The sequence below is a fragment of the Aphis gossypii genome, chromosome 1 (genome assembly GCF_020184175.1).
Source record: "Aphis gossypii isolate Hap1 chromosome 1, ASM2018417v2, whole genome shotgun sequence".
Taxonomy (NCBI): domain Eukaryota; kingdom Metazoa; phylum Arthropoda; class Insecta; order Hemiptera; family Aphididae; genus Aphis; species Aphis gossypii.
In genome coordinates this window covers 12,009,828-12,022,180 of record NC_065530.1, presented here as the reverse complement: position 1 = coordinate 12,022,180, position 12,353 = coordinate 12,009,828, and the positions used below count along the sequence as shown (strand labels likewise).

General features: G+C 27.8%; 1 protein-coding gene and 1 long non-coding RNA gene across 4 annotated transcripts; one reads left to right on the top strand and one right to left on the bottom strand.

The window, feature by feature from the left end:
* Positions 1 to 4,136: 4,136 nt before the first annotated feature.
* LOC126549068 (uncharacterized) lies at positions 4,137 to 5,584 on the bottom strand. Of its 3 annotated transcripts, none has more exons than XR_007603208.1 (3): positions 5,224 to 5,584; positions 5,017 to 5,153; positions 4,137 to 4,906 (listed from the first exon to the last, which is right to left on the bottom strand). It is a non-coding gene; the product is annotated as an uncharacterized LOC126549068 (long non-coding RNA). The 3 variants fall into 3 exon arrangements; XR_007603209.1 differs by having other exon boundaries at positions 4,137 to 4,853; XR_007603210.1 differs by having other exon boundaries at positions 5,269 to 5,584.
* A 188-nt stretch (positions 5,585 to 5,772) lies between these two features.
* Positions 5,773 to 10,838, top strand: LOC114122198 (lipase member H-B-like). Its single transcript, XM_027984789.2, has 7 exons — positions 5,773 to 6,081; positions 6,359 to 6,536; positions 6,804 to 6,955; positions 7,663 to 7,914; positions 8,672 to 8,887; positions 9,122 to 9,278; positions 10,475 to 10,838. Exons 1-7 carry the CDS (start codon positions 6,009 to 6,011, stop codon positions 10,530 to 10,532), a joined length of 1,086 nt encoding a protein of 361 aa, XP_027840590.2. The 5' UTR covers positions 5,773 to 6,008; the 3' UTR covers positions 10,533 to 10,838.
* Positions 10,839 to 12,353: the final 1,515 nt, after the last annotated feature.

Below are 12,353 nucleotides of genomic sequence, written 5' to 3'. Positions count from 1 at the left end.
ATGAAGGAGGAAATCTGAAAATATATACCTAACTGTAATTATATTACTTAAATTACAACAAGTTTGAATATTCTTGTCAAATTTATGATAAAATTAAAATAATTTTACATCAGCGTTTAGAAAATGTATTAAAAAAAACGATTTATATATTATACTATTATATAATTAAAAAAATATGGATAATGTAAGTAAGCTGCTAAGTATCTAAGTACGTGGGAGATGGACAATCGACAAACAACCATTCGACCGACAGGACAATTAACCGACAGAGTCAATCGAAAAGGTCAACCAAAATGCCGACAATAATAATATATTATATGAGTTGCGATCAAGACGATTTTTGAGATAAGGAGACATAACAGTTGTGTCACGCCAATTTTAGGTATTATCTAAGCACAGCGTTATTATAGATTTATACCCGAATTCCAGGCAGAATTTATTGATATTAAGTTACGATAAACATTTTTTTTTCATATAATATACACGCATTTTAATTCTGTAAAATGTACATAGGTAATGGATTAACAACTAATAAAGTTATAGTTAAAGTTAGTTTAACAAAAATAAGTTTTCGATGATTTTATTCAACTTTTTTAGTGGCTTACTAAAACGGCCCCTTAAGCTTCGGGTGCCCGTGAGTTCCTACAAAACCTAAAACTGTCCTGCTCAGGTGGCTTTTATACCTATATAATAGTGTAATGGACTGTATACAGTGTCTCGTTTTATATGTACCACTAAATATCTCGGGTGCCCGGGAATTGGGCCACATTTTGGGGAATGGTAAACTCCTACAAATGTAGTGTAATCTCCTACAAAAATATAGTGTTAACTCCTACAAATGTAGTGTAATCTCCTACAAAAAAGATAGTGTTAACTCCTACAAAAGATAGTGTTAACTCCTACAAAGGATAGTGTTAACTCCTACAAAAAATTAATACCGCTCGTATTGCTATAAAAAATATCTTGCAATACATTAACACATAAAATAAAAATTGTTTGAAAAATATAATAAAAATATTAATAAAACAATAGTCATAATTATTTAATTCTAAAACAAAAATTGTTTGAAAAATACAATAAAACAATAGTCAAAATCACATATTATGTTTAAAATAAAAATTTTTTGAAAAAAATAATAACTAAGTCATAATCATTTAAGTATATTTTTAAGGCATACTTTGGAGATAAACTCTTAACGTGAAATTTCTCCTCGTATATATTTATCTTTTTGATTAAGTGTAAATTGATATTTAGAAATATTTTTTGTTTGTCTGTGTTGTGTTGTATGACTGCTTCTAATTTTAATGTATGTTTCGGTCTGTATATATTTCAAAACTTTCACGAATAAGTGGAGATTTGGATGATGATGATAAAAACTACTATTAAATCTTGAATGAAATGATTCACATGCATTAGTAGTACCTATCATTAGAAGACCACAATTTTGGAAGAAATAATGAAAATGAAAAAATATAATTTTCAGATAAATAGTCGCAATATTGTTGGACTTTATCATCAGATGGCATATTTCCTAACAAATCGAATACAAAGCAATCTTCAATATCATTAGCATCTTATATATAAGAGATATTCTATCTAGTATATAATATGTGTATAACCTAACCTTCGAGAATCATTATATTAATAAGCGTATAAATAAGCTCTATTCAAGCGTTTGTTTGTTAAATATATATTTATTATTTTCAAGTTATGATAATTTTGAGCTTTTCAACTTCAAAATTGTGAATTTAAGTAATATTACCCTATTTTTTAAGGGAAAAATTTCTTTGTAGGAGATTACAATATTTTTGATTTTCAGGTAAAAATTTTAAAAGGTTATTAGTGTAGGAGTTTACATTTGGCCCACATTTTAACTACCTGTTTTGTATAAAATATTTATTAACATTTTTCTACCCAGAGATTGGACCACAAATTAAATCTATACTTCTTAAGTGTACCCGGAGATTGGGCCATAAAAGTATAGCACATAAATATACTATTAATACGAATATATAATGTTTATTAACTAATTATTATTTTTTTAACATATAAAAATACAATTCGTCAAATAATTAATATTTTTTTTAAAATACTTCCATATAGATTTAACTGATCCAATATACAATAAGGTCCATAAAATTAGTCAAATATGAAATAATTTTTATAAAGAATGCCAATACTCATTTTAAAAATGTAATATAAGGATTAAGGACCATAAAGTTAGTCAAAAATGAAAAAATAAATAATATGAAAAAAACATTTTCTAATAGATACATAAAAATATAATACAAAACATTTAGATCCATAAAGTCAGTCAAATAATAAATAATATGAAATATTTTTTTTCTAATATAATATTTAAAAATATAATTTTTTTTTTTTTTTTTAAATAACATGGTACAGATTGTACATATTCAAATCGGGTTTTCCCCTTCTTCATATTTTTTAATTTCAAGAATAAAATTTTGTCGAACTTAAGTTCGTTTTATTGTTTTTATTGTTCCTATACTTCAAATCTTAATATAAACTTCTGATTGAAGTTGCAATAAAACATTAAAAAAATTATGTATATTTGAATGTAACATATAGAAATTATTTTTGAAATGTGAATGAAAAGACTCGACGGTATTTGTTGTTCGAGTTAGGTTTCTTTGCACACTACACGTATGACTATTTTTATCCATTTCTTTTGATGACAATTGATAGTTCTATATCATAAGATATTAGATAATTTATTACCTTTTGATAAAGCATACGCAGTCGCTTCGAGTAAAGTTTCGTATGCCCAAGCAGTATTAGGAATTGTATCAATTTATATAAAAATGTGTATTATATTAAATATTATTTTATTATAATTTAAAAGTAATAGTGGCCCAATCACCGGGTCTACCTATTATAAATATAAAATTTTAGTGGCCCAATTACCGTATACCTTTGGGGAAAAAGGTGAATTGTGGCCCAATTCCCGGGCGCCCAATATCTCAGCTCGATGGCCTTAGATTAAAAGACGGTTTGCTGTGGTAGATAGGTGGTATCAAATTACACATTTTTGGAATACTTCAAATTTTTAACTTCTTTGGTTCGAGCATACGCAATACAACTTAACTTTTTTTTAATAGCGACCCTTATTTTTGACATCAGATATGGGCAGATCATTTGTTTCTAAGACATTTTTTTGATCCATTGACCATGTTTTTTTTTAATCTGGCCACAAAATCGAGTAACTACGAAACAATTAACAGCATTTATTAACACTGTATTGGGTGTAAGTACCGGACCGTATGCGCAAATTGACCAGTGTTCTTCGATAACTCAAACCCTCAACATCTAGAAGAAGAAAAAACAGCCAAGAAGGATATCAGTGATGAAACTGACCAGCAAAACGAATAGTTACTACAACGATCAGACCAGCGACAAGTACCGGCGCAGCAGACAGACATGGAGCTGCCACCACGCATTTCCACCGACGACGCATTATGAGCTGCCTACCTCACCGACTGACGGCACACATCGGCGAGCACCTCATAGGCTTAGTAATCGACTACCGCGGTATCGATCCTGGCCAGACGTCCGTGGTCCGACGAACACCCTGACGTGCCGTCGAACGGTGCCGCAGTCGCAGTGAAACAGGAATCCGCGGTGCGTCCAACATCCCTGCAGTGAAGTCGACTTCAGAATGATTACTACAACGTTCATCGCCGAAAACGACGATCAGACGAACAACACGTACTTGCGTTGCAGACAAGTTAAGTATAAGTGGAATATGGCTCCTGGCGATACCACTATAAAAAAACGCGCCTATGCTAATACCCCTCGGGTGGTGTGGAAATTTAGCAGTCCTGAATCGCCTTTCATCAATGATTATTTTGAATGAGGATCATAATGTGGATCGACAAATGATATTTAAACAACACAATTAGTTATCATCATTATAAGTAATATTTCACTATAACTAAAACACATAACTGAGTATGAAAAGTAAATTTTCTCCTAACAATGTAAGTACTATGCTTAAGCGGAAACAAATGACGTAGGTACACATAGGCAATACTATAATACAGTGAACACTGAGTTGATTTGGTTACCCCTATGTTTTAAATTTAATACCTAGGTAGATTATAATATGCACACCCGTCTCTCATAAATTTGGAATTTATTATTTTTGACCCGTATTATGTATGTAATTTATTATACAAACTTATAGGTCTTAAGTTTATGAGTGGCTATAATGCTATATGAAATAACTAAACATTTTTTTTTTTTTTTTTAATTTTTTCTATTCAATTATTATTTATTTATACTGCACATACCTCTATTTAACCACTCTGTAAAAAATACGATCTCAGAGTCAATTTCTGTTTTATTTTAAACTGCATGCGAACTTGTACAATACTTAACATAATAACAACTAAACTGTTATATTAGCGACGGATAACGATTTAGAATTCGTGCAAAACGATAAAAAGATTACGTTATTTTTATTATTGAACAATATAACAACGATAACTTCGTGACACACTGACACGTATTCATTAATCTGATAAATAATGATGTAATTGACGGCGATAAGAGCATTTAATTATTAAATTAATATTAATTAATATTTTATTTTATATATAAATTTTTAAGATGAATATAATATTTTGTATTAATTTCTTTTCAATTTTTCAGGTTTTTTTTTTTGTTTTATATGTAAATGTAAAATAATAATAAGACAAATAATTATACCTGGTAAACATAAGAAATTGCAATGATTGAATATTGAACATTTTTTTGTGTCTAATAAATGATAGTAGTCCCGTCGCCACAATGCTGGATTTGAACGTGGGTTGTATGATTTGTGGGTCACCTTTCTTTAAAATATATAACATATATATAGGCATTAAAAATTAACCATACTATCTGTCTGTAAATATACAATAAAATTGTTTAATTTAATGATATTATAACGATTCAAATCAATAAAACAAAATTGAAATACAGTTATAAAAATTAAACATAATTAAATCTCTATACCTAACTTTTTGCAGCTCTTCGACTTATTTGGAAACACATCCTCACCGTAGTCAACAATGAATTGAATGTATGTATATTGTAGTAAATATTGCAGAATACAAAAAAATGTATACCTTCGATTGGCTTCAGTCTTCAACCTATTTTAACATGACATATAAGTACTACTAAACACCTAATTAATATAATTCGTAAATTTAGATATTTAACTTCATTAAATGGATTAAAATGATAATTGTCATTGTTTATTGTTACTTGTTAGGTACTTCTTCACCAAATATGTCTACATAAATTATGCATAATCTATCCACTCTATTCCTACACGTCGTTATTGCTGGGTGTTGATATTATACGCAGGGCATTACGTTTAGTTTTAACGAAAGGATAAAGTGGTTTTGCATAGGTGTAAATTTACATTTGTATAATATATAATATATAATTGCAGTCAATGATGAGTATTAATGGCAATTAAAAATTAAAACAAATACACACTTGACGATTATAAATCGTATGCATATCATTATACATAACAGTATAACATATACCTATTAACCGACACGTTAATTTCCCTATGCACATGTGATAAGTCAACAAGTAGCCGAGCATTCGGACAATCAAAAAATGTGATTATTTGATTATGGTTACGAATTACGATTATCGTTGTCGTCTAATTACTGTTGCATGTGGCAATATATAAATGGGTACGTTTTAATGCATGCGCTACCACCTCACCTCTGCTCATTTCTATCATCATACCGACAAAACAGTCAAAACAATCGCCGAATGCAATAGTTAAACAAATAACGAAATAAAATTTAACTCCCAGGTGTACCGCGATCGTTTTATTTTATTGACTGCCAATTTTTGCAGACTTATATATTCGGTTTACCCACCACATCACAATATATATTCTGTAATATAAGCGTGTATTGGGATAGTACTCGTAAGTACATACATATCTATATATATAGGTACCTATAAAATATATCCTGAAAATGAAATTCGTAACGACTATTGCTGCAGTCGTTCTACCATTGCTCCTGCTGCTTGCGATCAAGCCAATTAATGGTTCGTATATATATAAACCACCTACTGTTAGAAATAAATGAATTACGATTTGAATTTATGTAATCGATTTTATAGGTATATATTGTGATAAGCTCCTACGTTATTCTACTCATTTCAACCTAAATAAATCGTCACCAGCGTAGTTAATGTTATTATATAAAGTTTTATTTTTTGTAATAATAAAATATTATAAGAACATGATAATAATATACGTTCCTCTATATTATTATATTTTAATTTATTTAATGACGTTGTCAAATCCTTTTCAAACATTTAGCTCGTATTTTGAGATCCATTTGGCAAAGTTTAACCAATACTAAGCCGGTCAAAAATTACAACGTTCCGGATCAACAAGACGTCGAGGTCGTAAGTGAAGAGATCGATCAGCCTGGAGATTTAGACGATCGATCATTGTTTGTCGATGGTACCAGTTTAGATTTTATCTATTGGAACTCGTATGTAACGTTATATATAAGCTTAATATATTATATTATTATTAAGTATTGCATTCATTGTGCCCAATTAACCAAACATTTTTCTCATTTTTTTCATCATCTAAAATCGATTTGTATAAAATTAATCATTGTGCTTTATTTCACCGAAAATATTGATTTGCGAAACTCTAATTTTTATTTTATCTGATGTTTTATATATACAATAGCTATTGTAGGTAAAACTCTTAAAGATGTAAAATCATGATATTTATATTTTATTTATTTTAGAGACCTCGGAAATAATAAATCAATATTAATTGAATTTGGCAATGAAAAACAAATAATCGAATATTGGATTAGAGGTAAACCTTTAATAGTTATTACGCATGGATGGCGTGGTTCAGATGAAGACGACAAAGGAGTATTTGCTATAAAAACTGGTAAGTAATTAAAAATAAAAATTGTATTCAAAACCGCGGTTAACTATTTATTTTTGATGATGTTGCCTTTAGAGTATAGACCTATAAATCGACTCATGACCCTTTGGAGTTTAGACTCAAATATGGAAATAATAAATTCAAAATCGCTATTTTATATTTTGGTTATTTAAAAGAAGTGTCTAGCCCAAGACATTGTATCTGATTTATTTATTCTAAGTTCTAGTTGAGAATTAAAACAAAAATATTCCAAAATTGGAGTAAAAAGTTTAAATATTATTTAAGTTTAATAATTAACTATATTTTTGATTATTATAAATACAAAATGTCTACTTATAGATACCAATTATTAATTATTATATACCAATTACGGTTGCTTTCAAAATTTAAGCTAATATTATATTTTATACTTGTCACATGCAATAATTTAATTACTAAACAAAATAAAATCACAGTCTCGATGAATGTTTAAGTAAAAAACGAATAAAATTAAAAAGAACGTTAAAGTTTGAGGAGTTTGAGACTTTTATGAGTTTTATAGATTCTAATTACATAATTAGGATGCAAACTATAAAGTATAGTAATATGCAGACTGCAGCTTATAGGTACGAAAAATAGCTATGAAGTATTATAAAAAATTATTTTGAAATTTTGAACGCAAGACTGCAGTTTTAATTATTTTTATTTTTGAATACCTATTCCCTATTCAGCATACGTGGATGCTGGAGGATTCAACATTATCACCGCGGACTGGAATCGAGTGGCAAAAAATATACTATACCCAATGCCGGCCTATTTAACTGTTCAGGTGGGTTCCGTAGTCGCCAAAATGTTGGAAAATGTTGTTAACCTTGCAGTGATTGACCCGTCAGATATTCATGTTATTGGCCATAGTCTCGGTGCGCACGTGTCTGGGGCATGTGGTGCTGCGTTCAGTCTTGGGAAAATTGGCAGAATTACAGGTAAAAACGTCTTAATGTTAAACAATCTTCATACTTTTCTATAGCCATAAACCATAAGCTCATAATAAAGCTGGTCTCTAAACTTAATACGCTAAAAAAACAATAAAATAATGAAAAACGTAAAAATACAAATCTTAAATAATAATATGTAGGTAGTACCTATTATACACAATTATTTTTTTACCAAAATTTAGTATATTTAATACCTATGAATTTACATGGGAATAAACTTCAAAATATGCATATAATATTATAATCATTCAAAACTTATAATTAAATTAAATTCATAATATGATTCAAATGATGGCCCTGGTGAAAAGCGTGACTGCGTTTGAACTTTTTGGTTTTAAATTATATTTCTTTTATGATTAAAAATGTTTTTCCTATTGCTTTATTAACAGAAAGTACGTTAATATGTGTATAGTATATTTAAACAAAATCACTTAAATTAAACAAAATAATACACAACATACATTTTTTGAAATTTTGTCAAATTTATTATGAAACGAATTTGTGTCGCACTTGATCTCTCCGTATTACTATTGTTAAATACACAATATATTATATTTAATCAATGACCTATTAACACATAATAATCATTAAAACTAAAATAAATATTTTGTCATTCACGCGCTAAAATAATAACTAAATATACCAATAATGAACCTTATACTTAGTACATGATATATTTCAATTACTTACTATTTCTCCCTATTATCTTTTCCTCATTTTATTTTTATCCTACTACAACATTCAGGTTTAGACCCGGCTGGTCCTGGATTTGAGTATGTGTCATTACGTTCAGATTACTTAGACAGTACTGATGCAGCATTTGTGGACGTGATCCATACGGCAGCGGGTACAGCTGGATACTCAAAACCCATAGGACATGTAGATTTTTATCCAAACGAGGGGAACCCACCTCAACCAGGATGTTTAGAATCATATACGCCGAGTGGATTATTAAATCTCAGTAAGTTCGTAGAATGATGAAGTAATGAGTAATTAACATTTTTTATGCAGATTATTGAAAATAAACTTGAGTTTGGCAGTTAACATTCAAAGAAAATAATTAAAAGCCAAGTGCACCCATTTTGTAATTTTGTAAGACAAATTATTTTAATTGGTAGACAGTTTAAACGAGTTTTTATATCATAAATCATAAAATATAATAATATTAATTTAATGTGTGCTGGATAATTTACAGTCGGTTGCAGCCATTCAAGATCTCATCAATTTTACACCGATTCCATATACCATAGATACACATTTATAGCTACAGAATGTACTTCGTGGGACGAGTATACGAGTGGTCAATGTAAAAATAATAATAAAAGTCCTATGGGACATGACGCAAATCCAAAGTAAGAACGTAGCTTATAAAGTTTAATTTAAAATTGACTAATTGAAGTATACGACCTTGTACGATGACCAGTATAATAATACTTTGTTATGAGAAATTAAGAAAAATAAGGATAATAAATAAATTGCCTATATAATGCTCCTTAAAATCGAACATACTAAAATGAATTATTGCTTATAAAGAAATATTGTAAATATTTTACTCAAGTTTTCAACTGGATCATTTGGTAATATTATGAACATTTTGAAATAAAATTATAACTGGGGAATTGGGTGGTACTTCTTTCATAAGATTCTCCGAATTGTAATTGTTTTTAAGATTTTATTTTATATTTTGTTTTTATATATTAAGTATAGTTAGTTTAGTTTTCTAAATGTTAAGTTATTTTTATTTATACAGACGAATTTTCAATTTGTGTATTATATTTTTAATATTTTGTCCCAATACTTGTACAACAGGATACAAGATCAATATTAGTCAAATCTGGAATATTGATTTAAAAAAACACGTGAAAGAAGTTAAATAAAAAATTTAATAATTATAAAGTGAATAATCGTTTGAATTCAATGCAGATTATATACATTTATATTTTGTAGTACACAAATGTATTTTCAAGTGTTTTGTACGGAATTAAGGCAGTAAATTTAATTTATAGAAAAATTAAAGTTAATTAAAAAAATAAAAATAGTATTTCTAGAATACGAAAAAAATTAACAAACCTCAGGTACTTAAGAATTACCTTCATAACAATTACCTAATTCTTTTACACATGGGGTCGTCGAATTATTATCACTCCATTTTTTTTTTTTAGTATCTTAATGTAGTTAATCGTATTTTAAATTATATACCTAGGTACATTATACTAACATTAAATGAATAATAAAACAATTAAATTATGACCATACGACAACATGTATACATTGTACATTATATTACGGCAGCATTATGTACATAACATTATACATTATACATATACATTACATTATATCGGAGGGGGGGGGGTAGACAAATAATAATTGTTGACAAAATGCAAATATATTATACTAATAATGAGACAAACCACTAAAAATTTGTTATGTCGTATGTAATAACTTACTATATAATATACATTCATACACACGTCGTCTTAATATATAATATATATAATTAGAATATGTACATTTTATTCATACGTTTTTTGTCATCAATATTTTCCAGAGCAAGAGGACTTTTTTATCTGAAGACCAACGCTGTTGCCCCTTATGGAATGTCGTGAGTTAGGTACACCATGAAAAACATAAACTATTTACACTCTTACATACGATTTTATTTTTATACCTATTAATGTACAGTTTGCTTACTATTTATGTATTATTCTGTTTTTAACTAAGATGTGTATGCTTATGATTTATTTAAGATTCATGTCAAATTTATAAACAGTTTTTAAATATATATGCATACATTCAATTGTATGACTCGACTAACTAACTATATACAATATTGTATATCACATTTATAGAAGACAAAATATGTCTTATACTCATAAAATATGAACTAAAAATAATTGTTTTAATTGTATAAATTAATTGATTTTTTTTTTTATATAATTAACTATTCCACTCTGTACTAACATACGCATAATATCTTTGTATTCACAAATAATTGAATCATGTTTAATATTGTTTGATTTTTATAACAGAAGTATATGTACAAAACATTTAATTGGTTCAGTTTCAGACGGTGTTTATCTTATAAAAAATTTTAGTATATTATCTGAAAAATACGGATCAGCATTTATTTTGATAATTCAATAGTTAGGATCGAGATTTAAATGCCTATACACTATAAAAGAGCTCTACAAAAATAACAAAAAATTACCTTTCAGCGAAATGCCTTAAAAAAATTATCAACATTTCTTTTATGGACACACAACAACACAAGTAAAAAAAAGGCGGTTTAATTATTATATCTCTATTTAATAATTTACTTAGGAATGATGTTCATGATTTTTATAAATTTTAATAGCTCTAGCATAATAAACTACACAACATTTTTGTAATTTTTGATTATTATTTGTTTATTTATATTTTTGATATTTTAACTATTGATAATTTACTTAAAATTGATATAGTTATAATTAAATAAAGCACATAATTTGACGTTTTTTTTACCCTTGACGTATTTCATCTTTTAATTTTTACTTGACGATTTTTTGCGTCGTTATTTTTTTTAATTCAATTTATAATTATATAGCTATTATTTGTTTGAGTCTTGGACCTTGGTAGGATTAACTATAAGATGCCACATCCAAAAATCATCACTGAAGATATTTTAAGATGATATCGCATTTACATATTACAGAACGATTTAGGTACACTTATTCCCGAAAAAAAAAAAAACTTCAAAGGTTTTCATTCCTGGAGATTGAAAATATACTATCGAAAGACTGCAAGAGAAATATTAAAAAAGCTTTTTTTGCCATTGAAATGCAATAGTGATTTTAAAAATTTTACTTCAATGAAGAAAGTACTAATAAGAAACAATAAAAAATAGTTAAACAGAATGGTGACCTAGTGATGATTCCTCATAAAGTTATAAATTATAATATATTGAAATCTTTTAGTGTTTATGAATATAAATGAGAGAAAAATTACCTTCAGTTTAAAACTTGCTAGTAATCATACCACTGTCGGGCTTGGATCTCTGTTAGCATCCGCAATGTATAGCAAAGACCATTTACCATATTATATTATGTTCATACACTGCATATCGGCGCGCCCATACATAGAAAAAATCTTCGGTCAGTAGGTACTCATTAATAAATTTAGCGTCAGACAACACAAACAACCATCTATCCGACTAGTGAACGTCAAGTTTTTGCAGGATCTTTAATTTTGTATTTTAAAATCATTTAATAATTAGTAAGTGATATAATTATATTAGTATCTAATATTGCAGTCTCATTACTTAAAATTTAATTTAAGTTTTTCAATAGGTACATAATATACCGTTTTAAAAAAATTGTGTATCGTAACATGGATAAAATTCTATTATTTTTTACAAGAAAATTAGAACCGTTTCTCATTATTAGTTAGTA